This window comes from Lampetra fluviatilis, chromosome 32, assembly GCF_964198595.1.
Source record: "Lampetra fluviatilis chromosome 32, kcLamFluv1.1, whole genome shotgun sequence".
Taxonomy (NCBI): domain Eukaryota; kingdom Metazoa; phylum Chordata; class Hyperoartia; order Petromyzontiformes; family Petromyzontidae; genus Lampetra; species Lampetra fluviatilis.
The window spans coordinates 9186433-9199546 of NC_136306.1; the positions used below are offsets into that span (position 1 = coordinate 9186433).

General features: G+C 45.2%; 1 protein-coding gene across 1 annotated transcript in view; it reads right to left on the reverse strand.

Moving 5' to 3' along the window:
• Nucleotides 1–13109, reverse strand: part of LOC144943714 (transmembrane and coiled-coil domains protein 2-like) — a 52059-nt gene extending 38950 nt beyond the window's left edge. Inside the window, exons 1-2 of the mRNA XM_078871482.1 lie at nt 13001–13109; nt 11243–12597 (exon numbers count right to left, since the gene is read on the reverse strand). Coding sequence (XP_078727608.1) covers nt 11243–12124 — 882 coding nt within the window. The 5' untranslated portion in view covers nt 12125–12597; nt 13001–13109. The remainder of the gene's footprint in view (nt 1–11242; nt 12598–13000) is intronic.
• Nucleotides 13110–13114: the final 5 nt, after the last annotated feature.

Below are 13114 nucleotides of genomic sequence, written 5' to 3' on the forward strand. Positions count from 1 at the left end.
GTATAAATAAATATTCTGCTCCGATTCTGATTCTGTTGTTGTATCTTGAGCCAAGCCTATGTGTCATTGTACGCCACTGTATTTCCAAGACAACAAAACCGGTTTCAATCTAAAGGGCAGAGCACAAGGCGCAACCCATCCAGTTTATTTAGCAGATTGGCCACATCAGGTATGTCCCATTCACTTAAGTGAATAATGCATCGTCCCTCTCCCGTCCAATTCGCCGGCAATCTGTCAGCAGCGCCCGAGTGAGCCTCTCTGGAGGAACGCAGATGGCTCGTCTTTGGTATGCATTTTTTGCAGCCCGAATTTAACCGACGCATTACTTAAAATTTACTCGGTCACACCCCAGTGGGCCCAAGCGAAATGGCACTGTGTGGAATGGCGCTGGTGTGCAAAGGAGAAAAGCATTTAAAATCATTTTTCATTGTCAAACGAATGACCACTCGGCCTGCTCACCTAAAATATAAAATGGATATACCAATGATACAATTCTGTGGCGTAGCATTCAGGTATTACGAAACTATTAGCGATGCCTGTGGTCAAATCATGTGGCCATGTGCTTCATCTCGATAGACATCAAAACCTAAGCAAAGTTGAACCTGGAAAGCGCTTTGAAAAGGTGACCATCATACATAACAGGCCTGGTGTCATATCGGCTGTGGGGCTCTGTGGTGGGCAGCAGAGGGTTGAGCAAAGCTATTGTCGGACTCTACATCTGTGCTCATAAGAATGCCCCCATCTTTAAATCGAATTTACCAACGTGGTGAAGCATGGTGAAATAATTCTAGATTTGAAGCTTTTGTGACTGCAAGGATTCATACTCTTAGGTTTTGTCGGTAAAGTCACGTAGCTAAAAAATAATAATAAAATAAAATAATAATAAATGAAAACTAAATGAAATCACGACGTTTCAGAGGCAACACAAGTCTCCGTCTTCAGGTGGGACCGTCACAGCCAAATTTACCTTGATACAGTAACTTGATACAGTCAATTTGGCTGTGACGGTCCCACCTGAAGCCGTAGACTTGTGTTGCCTCCGAAACGTCTTGATTTAATCGAGTTATTTTCATTTATTATTATTTTATTATTATTTTCCTAGGTGACTTTACCGAAAAAACCTAAGAGTATGGTGAAATAACCCCAACAACCTACATGGTGTAGAGGCCCTCATCCAGCAATGGAATAACATATGGCTGTTCATGTATATTGTGAGTGATTGAAGTATTAACCATTCTAAATAATATTTATTTTAATCGTTATTGTAATAAAATTGCAACTGTTGTTTGCTGTGAATGTTTTACCAATGGGAGTATTTGTTGTGTTCGAATATTACATTTTAAACATTAGATGTGGTTATAATTAGACACTACGGTCCATTCAATAAATACAAATTTGGATTGTAACTGTACAATTTCACTAAAATAGATACTGGTACTAAACTTCAGCGGAAGAAAATATAAAACCTAAACCCTATTACTTACTTACAGGTTCATGGCACATAAGCAACAGTTTTTTGGAAGAAGCTCTTGTTAGGCACAGGTGTCATCAATGTATGTATGTGGAACTTATTTTGCACCGTACATAGCCAAACGTGCTAATCGGAGGTGCGGGGGGGGGTAGAACAAACTAATGCAGGGGAAGGAAAACAAACTTAACAATGTGACTTTTGACAAAACACCAATTACTCCGACTTGTAAATGCGAAACAACAAAATGGCCAGTCTGTCCTTCTCTGGTGGCGCAGGTGGAATGAAACATTGTTTCTTCACCCGAGACTCTCACCACATTACAAATACGGGTAGCACAAACGCCACACTCAGCAACTCAGGTTGACGAACACTCATTTGTACAAGACGCTCTTTTGGAGGTCGCCTTGAATCCCCAACGTAAAACTTCTAGAGGTCAACCTCCTCGCTTTTGAAGTCTGCCTCTTTCTTCGGCAGGAAGCTCAAAAGAACCCAGACCAGAGGCTCCTAAGAAGCATCTCGCACAATCGCTTACGAGCAATTTTTACAAAAATTACACCTATTGCTCAGTTGGTTCAGTGCCCAGTTAAAAAAAAAATTCCACTCATTTGCAGACTCTTGCTCTGACCCTGAGGCACCGTCAGATCTGCCAATTGTGGTATGCGACCAACCCAATCCGACTCTTCTGACACCGAGTCGGTGCGAGGTGGAAAAATTTGCGACAAAAGGGAAACCGACCAAAACTCACAACCCGACCTTGAAAAACTGTGAAGTGCAATACAATTCCCTGGTAATGCAGACTTACCAGTCACACAGAGTACACAATACGAGTGGTGAAGTATGCATGCATTCATGAAAACACACGGCGGTTCACGTTACGCTGCGTGCTCACGTACATTGCTGGGTGTTGCATGGCATCGCCCCCGTTTGTAAATTGCTGCAAAAATAATAAAATAATAAAAATGCAGAGCTGGCTTACATTACACAAGTCTGCATTACCGTTGAGGGGGCATCAGGTGTCTTGTATTCACATACAAGGTCTGCCAAAAAAGATGTCCCCAAGCTGAGATCGTGTTGCGACCAAGGTCCAACCAGAAAGGAGTGCCAGAGTGCTAAAGGGAGTTGAAGCAGAGAACATTACGCGATGGCGCATTGCACCGATAAAAGCCGCTAGCTATATTGCTGAATGTAACCGCTACTACGTGGGCCAAAGTACAACACGAGACCGTGTGCCTTTTCCATGCGAGTGCCTTTCCAGTCATCCGATGGGAACTCGCCCATGACCAAAATTACTCAGGGTGCATTTGAAGGTGAGCAACAACTAAGCCTGGATGGTGCTTGGGATGGCCAAGCACCATCCAATGTAGTAGTCATAGGCCGCTGCGAGGCTGTGCTACGTGGTGGATACCAGTGGGCAGTGCAAAAAAATCCAATCTGTTCTCGGACATCTATACTACTCTGCCTTCGTAAAAAAAGCATTGAACATTACGGTGAAATGTGGTCATATAACTGCCACAACCTGCATGGCTTAGGAAAGTCCTCATCCAGCAGTGGACTTTACACGACTCTGTGTGAATGTCCACTATCCCATAGACGTATGAGCCAAGGTTTGTGCTTAACAGTCTCGCTTTGAGATGCGATAGACTTTAAGCACGGCACACAGTAAAATGCAAATCCTTACCCTTTAACAGTGGTACTCTACCGGACCCTTGTGAAGACATGGAACGAGTTACAAAACTCACCATATTTGTCAAAAACACTTTTTTCAAGAAGATACATTATATGATGGGTGACGTTATTGGGCAGTGGTCCTTCTTCAGAGCAAAGAGGTGACTGAAGGACCATTGCCCAAAACTTCACCCATTAGACATCGTTTTCCTATTTAGGGCAGTGTTAGTGAGTTATTATTAATGGCGCTTGTGCCCCACTGCCAAAGCAGTATCACATCAAACATATACTTCAACATGGAACTACGATTATTAGGTTTCCCTAGTGAGCCGTGTGCTTGCCTCCGAGTTCAGGACTTGCTGGTTCAAATTGTTCAAATCCGACCTCTGTCCACAAATAACGAAACTTCGGAAACATTACAAAACAAACACGCCGTAGGTTAACTTACATAATTACACCTTTTTAAAAACGGCATTATTCTATTGTGCATTGTACTGTAGTCGGTATAAAAAAAAACGAATGAACGTTAATCATTAACTTCTTCTTTAAACACAGCCTAAAAGCTCCACCTACAGTTGACAGATACTTTGCACCGACTGAAATGTAGGGTATGGGCATATAAAAAAACGTAATACACGAAACAACAAACTTCATGACCTGTCTTCACAATGTAAACGTGTCCCTTACGAGCTTACCTGTGTACCGGATGCACACAACGGCAGAGACATGAGCAATAATGTGTTTGTTTCCACCGTGCGTTTGGGCAAGGACTTCTGCGGCTGTGGTGAGCCAGAACACTTCAGGCTGCAAAGCGTATAGGTTTACAGGGCTCCCCTCCCCCCCCACAACAACCGTGGAGTCAATTAATTATGTATGGCAACATGTGCATGCAACGCCATCAGACAAGGTCGGGGTGAAAAACTAGCCTTCCATCGCAACTTAGCAATGCTTCTGGGTGACAAATACGCACACAACACCACAGAGGCGATGTTCCGGGGGGCTTGCTAGCTCATCCGAGATATGGTCGACAGCACATGGCTATGTGGTGCGGCAATGCCCACAACACCAGAAGTACACACGCACAATATGCCACTGCCTTCAATAAAGGCAGTCTGGGTAAAAGATTCGGGGCGATTTGAAAAGTACGCAGCGCAACCTGCATTTTCAGTCTCGTTTTATGGTGTACACGCGTACAAGCCTCTTGTCAATCCACTGTTGGATGACAGCCTCCCCACGCCATGTCCGTCATGAGGACCACAGTTCACCACACTGGTCAGTGCGGGTTTGGCGTAGGCAGGGAGCATAGACGGAGGATGGTACCGTACAAAAACTAACTTTTTAGCTACACTGCCCCCTGCTGTCCACAACTTTACCCTGCAGCAGCCGAAGATACCCGTTTCAGGTACCAGCCTCAATCCCAGGAGTCTTTGGCTCAACCCTGCTTACTGTCCGAGATCTGCCAAGATCAGGCGCCTTCCAGGTGATATGGTCCTCAGGTCGTTTTACTGAAGTGTACACAATTTCTAAGTGAGGAGTGTGAGTAACCTGCGCCGCCATTCACTCAAGTTTTGGGTTTGGCTCCAGCCTTGAGGGTACAAAGCTCCAAAAATAGCAAATCATCTCCCTCCTTCAATACAATGAGCACTCAGGCAAGGGATTGTCTAAAAACCCACGAAAATTAAACGCCCGTTTACTCAAGCCTCCTACAGAGCCACCTAATACCCCCCCCCCACCCACAAGTCAAGTCCTTCGTGCCAAATGTGTCATTAGTCACCGGGTGGTGTGTGCAAGGTTCCACGCCGTGTCACCTCACCGCAAGTCCTCCCCGCGCGAGGAGCACCGATTGAGGCGCCATAAAAGTCGTACGGCATGGCTTTTCCGGTTATAGTGGGCGCAGGGGCTTGCGCAAAGCGCACATCAAGCATCGCTGGCTGTGCGCAGCACCGGCTTAAAAGCAGCTTTACATACCACAGCGACGCATTTTTGTGCGCGCATGACAACTTTAAAGTGAACAAATCCCAAACAAATCCCAGATGTTTCGGGTTTACAATGACGATTATCCAGTACACTTCACAATGACAAAGTGCATTTCTGGTGGAGAAATATGCGACTGTAAGCCTGTATTTTGTTGCCCTAAATACAAAGTTAATCGTTATTGAAGCACTCGCGATTTTTTTCAGTGTAAGCTGTTGCACCTACTTTCACTTGCAAATTATTTAGTTTAACACGAAGGCTTTCCCGACCAATATCATCCATAAGAGGTTTTTGGATTATTTACGCGATCAAACCCAAAAACCTCAACTATGGATGCAAATTATTTTTTACGGTACATTTTATTACACGCCCTGGTTTGTTCGTAAAGCTAAGGCTAGGTAAATAGATCGATGTCTAAATGTTAAGACTGGGTGAGCAAGCTTAAGTTTTTCCACGAAACCCCTGTACCTGCTGACTCGGCTGACATTTCATAATGGCAAGGCAGATGAAGAACAAAAAACTAACAAAAAGTGTGAATGAAAACAAACATTCAGTGCTGTAGTTCCTCAATACTGTGCTACACGATACCCACTTATATTTTAGCAGATTGTAATAAGTGGCCAGGTGTGCACATTAATCTTCAATATCATAAAGACTCATGTCATATAAGAGAGAGGATTTTTACACATTAAAGCTCTATTCTTTTTACAACGTGCAAATTACAACCTCGTACCTGCCAAGCGAATGTTTGACATCACCCTGTTAGGCAAAGTTTGTAATGACTAACAATTTGAATAATGGCTGCAGGACTGCTGAAACTCAGTCAAAGGGAGGAAAGATAAAATATTCATGACAAAAAAAAACACATTGGCTCTTTGCTCTGCAGGACATGACGGCTCACCCATACACCATTACGCGAATTCAGCAGAAATCCTGCTTACTCGCACTCGTTCTATAAATAGGAATCAGGACATCCCTTTTCAGTTGGCTGGGAATAACACATTCCTGCCGAGGGAGCTGGTAGGAACGTTGGATTGTTCGGTCAATGGCCAGGGTCAACGGCGGCGTGGTGTATTCCGCAAATATGGCCGACTGAGGGTGGGCACAAGCCGGCGTGAGTAGGTTAAACGTTGAGTTTTATAAGGGCACCACGGGGTGACCAGCCCCTCCCCAGCCAGCCCCTCCCCAGCCAGCCCCTCCCCACCCAGCCCCTCCCCACCCAGCCCCTCCCCACCCAGCCCCTCCCCACCCAGCCCCTCCCATTTTTTGATGCACGACGGACGGACACAATAATCCCCTGTGGGCTGGTGGAACCAGGTGGTTCCTACCAGTATCAACACTCAACAGGGACCATCTACAAATGCTAGTGCTGGCTAATGACTTTTAATGGACAGCACGAAAATCCTTGTTGGCTATTCAGCCTTGGAAACAAACTATAAAATGTGCATTACATGAAAACCCGCCATCAATCTCGCGAGCGCGGATATGCGAGAGAGCTGCATTTTTTTTTCTCATACGCAAGCAATGTCACGTGAATGCCATCCGACATAACCACGATCCGGTATCATGAACACAGCATCTGGGCGATTACAACGTTAAGCTGCGTCATTTAAAGGGCAGAGAGAGACGGCACTAAAAAGGGAGCATTAAGGGGTTGACGTTTAAACAGGAATTTAAATTGCGCTCCCGTGCACAAGCAGCACTCGTAGAAAGGAAATCACCATCACGATGCTAGCAGCCAACGCACTACTGTATATAGCTTTACCATCCTCAAGATGAATTTAACAAAAACACAATTGCAATCGCCGACAAGCCGTACACACCACACACATTGGAGTGGCACACGCCAGGGCAAGAGGACACATATTTCAGACCAACAGGCAAGCAAAGCTGAATTGTAAACGAAAAATTGTGGAAAAACAAGCGTTTCCATGCACACACTTTTATTTGCACTCAAAAGTATGAGTACATTCTTTTTGACACGGGAATTAATCAAGTTTGATGTGCTCCATAAAAGTGGGTGGCCTGCATAAAGAATATTAAACGTATCAAAAGGAAGCCACCCACTTTTATTGATCACATCAAATTGTGCTAATTCCAGGGTCAAAATAATAAAATTTCTACTTTTGAGTACAAATAAAAGCGTGCGCATTGAAAATATTGTTTATTACCTTTGTGTTTTACTTGTTGTGTGTACTAGTGTTACTAGTCGTGTTACTAGTTGTGTTTACTTGTGTGTACTAGTTGAATACTTGTTGAGTACTTGTTGAGTATACTCTTTGGTGCTTTCGGTAAAGTCACGCAGGTATAAAATAAATCACGTTTCGGGCGCAACACAAGCGTCCATCATCATCGCTTTCCCACCTGATGACGGACGCTTGTGTTGCGCCCGAAACGTCGTGATTTATTTTATTTTCTACCTACGTGACTTTACCGAGAGAACCAAAGAGTATGGATCCCTGCAGTCACAAAAGCTTCAAATCAAGATACTTGTTGTGTACGAGTTGAGTGTACTCGCTGTGTACACACACACTAGTTGTGTACTAGTTGTGTGTGTGCACTAGCTGTGTACATTACTTGTGTGTACACACTAGTTGTTGTGTACTAGTTGTGTGTACACACTAGTTGTGTGTACACACTAGTTGTGTGTGTACTAGTTGTGTGTGTGCACTAGCTGTGTACATTACTTGTGTGTACACACTAGTTGTTGTGTACTAGTTGTGTGTACACACTAGTTGTGTGTACACGAGTTGTTTGTACACTAGTTGTGTACACACTAGTTGTGTACACACTAGTTGTGTATACTACTTGTTGTTGAGTACGTGTTGTGTACTAGTTGTGTACACTAGTTGTTGTGTATACTAGTTGTTGTGTATACAAGTTGTTGTGTACACGTGTAGTGTGTGTACTTGTTGTGTGTACACTACTTGTTGTGTACTAGTTGTGTGTACTAGTTGTGTACTTGATGTGTGTACACTACTTGTTGTTGTGTACTAGTTGTGTACACTAGTTGTTGTGTCTACTAGTTGCTGTGTACTTGTGTACTAGTTGGTGTGTACACGTGTTGTGTGTACACTACTTGTTGTGTACTAGTTGTGTGTACTAGTTGTTGTGTGTACACTAGTTGTTGTTGTGTACTAGTTGTGTACACTATTTATTGTTGTACACTAGTTGTTGTTGTGTACTTGTTGTTCTCGCGCCAAGGATGAAGAGGGCAGCACAGCGGCCGCTCCGGCGCCATGACGATAGAAGCGCGCCTCTCATTGGTCACAGGCTAGCCAGCAACAGCCGCTGTGATTGGACAAGACGTTTGTCGTCGTAGTGTGGGCGTGATCATTCGTGATTTCAAAAAGGGGGGGGGGGAGGGGGGTGGAATGTCCAATTATTAATTAGTAAAAAATTGTTTACTAAAACGAATAGGAGATCACGATGAGCGCGACCTGAACGATTTTTTAAAATGATATCTTGAATTGTTACACGAGGCGGCGAGTCTGTGTTGAAGATTTCAGCTCGTTCGGCTTTGTAGATCCCAAGATATTAAGCGTCAAAGTTTCCAAAGAATACAGAAAACACGGAAAGTTCAATAAAAGTGTGTGGGAAAAAGTGCGCGATAATAATAAAAGTGTGCAATAATGAGATGTGGATGAGATATGAAAAAAGTCATTAAAATAACTTGTGTTAAACGTTGGTCCATTTGCCAAGTGAATGTCCCAAAAAAGAGTGGAGAATCAAACAAATGGCCGTTTCAAACTAACAATGTACTCCGTCGATTTCTTAAGATCAATGGTAATTTTTTAACACAAATAATTAAACGCAGAGGCATGCATAATGGACATCTTAATCGGAAAACGCAATTATTGTTGAGGTTAATGGATACAATGACCGGTCGTCAAATAACGCGGCACCCATTTTACATACATAAAGCCATCCCTCCTGTTTGGTGGGCAAAGGGCTCTTATGTTATTTTACATTTTGTATACTTCAACTAAGCGTAAAAAGTACGTATAAGTGTTATATAAATGCAGAGCAATCCACCGCAACAAAGTCTGCATTTTCTTTTTATGACTGTTGTTCTACTGTTACTAAGATACAAAGGTCATTGGGTTCCTGAGTGATCTCACCTATGACAACATGACTAAACGCGTTTCCTGGTCTACCACACTTGTGCAAAACACACACCATCAGTACACACACCACGAGCTTACCATGTCGACATTGATGTACGTGTTCAGGGCCTCCCGATACCGTTACAGGTCACAGTGGTTGTTTGACCACACTTCACCAAACTGGTTGGTGAAGGAGGGAAGCAAGGACAGAGCATAGGAGGGTGCAACAATGTTTTTCTTGACTGCCCTTGACTGCTAACATAGCCCCCACAGTAGGATACAATGCCTGGTTAATACATGGTGGTCACTCATCCAAGCACGATTCAGGCTCAAGCCTGCTTAGCCCCCCAGAACTGAACAGACCAAATGCATTCCACAACATTTGGTCACGGTAGTACAGGATGAAATACACCCAGTAGGCTAGCAGGCAGGTAGGCACATAGCTAATGTGTATCAGCACTTAGAATGAACCATGAATAATTGAAATACAACCATTTACATCATATATTAAGCCAGTAAGAATAATGAAGGTATGAACATGATGCATAGGCTTTAACAATATTAAACACAGGATGTTGGATGGTGGGAAATCAATAGTGTGAAATAGAGGTCATAAGTGGAGATGAAAAAAAATGCTGACACACAGAATATCTGATAGCACATACATAATAGTAACATATTTCCAGGCCTATGCAAAGATGGACACTAACACAATGATATCGTATAACCTGCAGTATATATCAACACAGAGTAATAGACAATGTTTATGAACACAATTTGGCTAATCAGCACAAGGACCTTTGCTGTGAACCATCCACTATTGGATGAAGGCCTCCCCAATCGTCATGGTCTATCTTATACAGAAACAATTATCCAGCTTTCTATCTCCTGCATACAAACTGATCTCATTGCTACATTTCCGATTAGTACGGTTGGTTACGTACGGTGTGAAAGAAGTTAAACATACGTACGTACACACCTGGACAACCTCGAGAAAGTTCCTTCACTTTGGTTGTCACTTTGGTATTCTCACCACCGATCATCATGCCTTCCAGCAACGTGACCTGCCCAAGACCACTTTTCTGAACAGCCAATGACATCTCTAACTTCCATATATTCTCAAACCCACATGTTACTCTTCCTTGTCCCCAAGTATAATGCCAAGTGTGAATCTCTCCAAGAAAAATATACAAAGCAGTGGCAAAGTGACTTGGCAGACACGGGAGGAGGGTTTATTGTCCAAAATGTTAGCCATACTCTGTTAGTATGGCTAAATGTTAGCCAGTTACAGTTTTTACTGTCGTAATACTGTTAATAAAACACTAATGATGTTTCAGATTTTGTTGTATACTCCTACCAAGATACTGTAGATACAGTAATGAAAGACCCACAAAAGCAATACATTACTAATCAAATAACAGGTTAATTAAGAAAACAGGGTTTGCGTTGCTGTCACTGAAAGGGAAGAAAAGATCGCAACGTTTCAGCTGACGGGCCTTAAGGAAACATGAAGCGATACACTAGAAGTTTTACAATCCTGGAAATGGTAAGTGGGTTGAAACATTTAGTTTGATGGCCAGATGGCAAATTAACCAGACACATAAAGGGAAATACACGTAGAGCCCATTTGCAAATTGACTGCTGGATGGATGGGGTGGGCCCTCCACGCTATGGAAATCATCTTGAGGGTTATAGGACAGCAATGGATTTCGCTGCACTGTTCTCTGCTGCCCTATCATATGAAGCCTGTTAGTCTACATCTTGTTTGTGCATGGTGGTCATCCATCCAAGTACTATTGAGGTTAACCCCTCCTTATCATCCGAGATCTGAGATCGAGCATTTTCTGGCTGATGTGTGAATGTATGTTGAACTTCTTTCGCCCAGTACATAGCCAACCATGCTAATCGGACGTGCGATCACCGTCATTAACATGTTTTCGGCATGGCAGTGCTATTCAAGGTGATTTGGTCAAGCGATCCCCAATGGCAAAATGACTCGGCACCACCACACGGCGATCCCATTTACCTGCTCGAAGCCGCCACCTTCGTCTGGATCCATGGGAGGTCCCAGTCGAGGATGAGCCAGGGCCGGCTCCGTGGCTGAAGCAGAGCGGGGTCGAAGCCCCACACCTCCACTCTGCTCCCGCGGCAAAGACTCCGCTTTCCTGTGCTGCTGCGGGCTCGGCCTTACCACCGACGTCGCCGTCGGCTGGGCCAGGGCGGCAGTGGTTGTCGTGTTGGTGGTGGTGGTGATGGCAGCGGTGAGCGCTGGTGGTGGTGGTAGTGGCGCTGGGTCCAGCTGGGTCGGTCCCGAGCCCCGTTTGCCGGTGCCGCTGCTGCGCGGCCTCATCTGCTGCAGCACCCGGTTGAAGGCGGTCTGCCGATCTTGGGTGCCCGCCGTGTCTTCATCGGCCGTGGGTGGCACAGCCGATCCATCCCGCTCAGACCTCTCGTCGGACTCCTCGCAGTCCGACTGCTGCAGCAGGTGCTGCTGGGAGTCCGAGCCGCTTCCGGGGGCGAATCCTACCCCTCGGCGGGTGAGAGGGGACGCCTCGGCGAGACTGGGACCCGTGGCTTGGGCCTGAGCCTGGCTCGGAGTCTCCAAAATCGGCGTCGGTGTCACCCCGCGGTCTTTTGAGCGCTTCCGCGGCTGAAAGAGCTGCTTGAAGCCCTGCCCGAACAGCGTTGCTCCTGCAGGCCCTCCTCCTCCACCACCACCAGCAGCTGCTTTCCCACCAGAAGTTGCAGATCCTCCAGAAGATCCGGCGGCTGCTGCTGATGCTGTTGATGCTGTTGATGCTGATCCAGCTCCACTTGCTGCTGCCTCTGACCCTGCCGCCGTGTCCGGGTCACTGGGCACGACCTCTCCTCCTCCATGGCCCAGCTCGGCAGAACGAAATCGCTTCATGGCCCCGAAAAGCCACTTCGCCTCAACTTTTGAGCCTCATTTAATGTTAATGTCGCCTCATTTAGGAGCTTACTTTTTCCTTCGTTTATCTCCCCGTGGGTGTGTGTGGGTTTTTTCTCTCTCGCTTTCTTTCAATGGTAATTGTTAACCAATTCACCTCGCCTTCTTTGCCTGTGTAAAGGGCTGCTGCCACCTACCTTACCAACCCTCACGATTTAAGACGCGTGGAAATGCGTGTCAAAGTGCAACTTAAATGTACAAATAATGGAAGTCTCCTTTATGGCGAGAATCAGTTGTCTTAAAAAAGCTATTTTGTTAGTTTCAGTTTAGTTTGTTTTAGTTCAGCTAATTCTAAGGAGCCCGTACTTTAAGTTAAATCGCTACAGTCTGTGGTAGGTGACGCTCTTTATACGCCAACAAACCAACCTAACTATATTAACAAGTTGATAATTTAGTACTCTTAATAAGCAGCTCTGCAAGGAGAACACAAATAAGCACAGGAACAAGAAGAAAGCAAATTAATAACACGAAACACAATCCACAAACCCCCGCGCGCACTCAAAAAGAGCCTGGTCCCACACAAACACACAATCTGCTTGGGCCAACTCCATTACCACCACACAACCACCACCACCACCAACACAACCGCTCCTAAAATAAACACAAAACAGCTCTACCGAACCAACAACAAAGCGCAACAACTAGAAGAAGAACAAGAAAAAAACACAACTGCCGGTCATTTTAATAACACAACAAGCCCGTCCACCCCCATTCCCCTGGATCGCATCACACGAGCACGGAGTTTTGCCACAACATCTACCGGCGAGCGTTTGAAGCCCCAAAATGTGTTTTTGTTTGCGAGAGCCAAGCGCTCACCTCTCTCCTGCCTCCCTCCCTGCCGCCTCCTGCCACCGTCCACGCCGTGCCGCCCTCGCTCGGCTTCTGCAGCTTCTGCAGCTCGGCACGACCACGACCACCAACCCCGTCGGG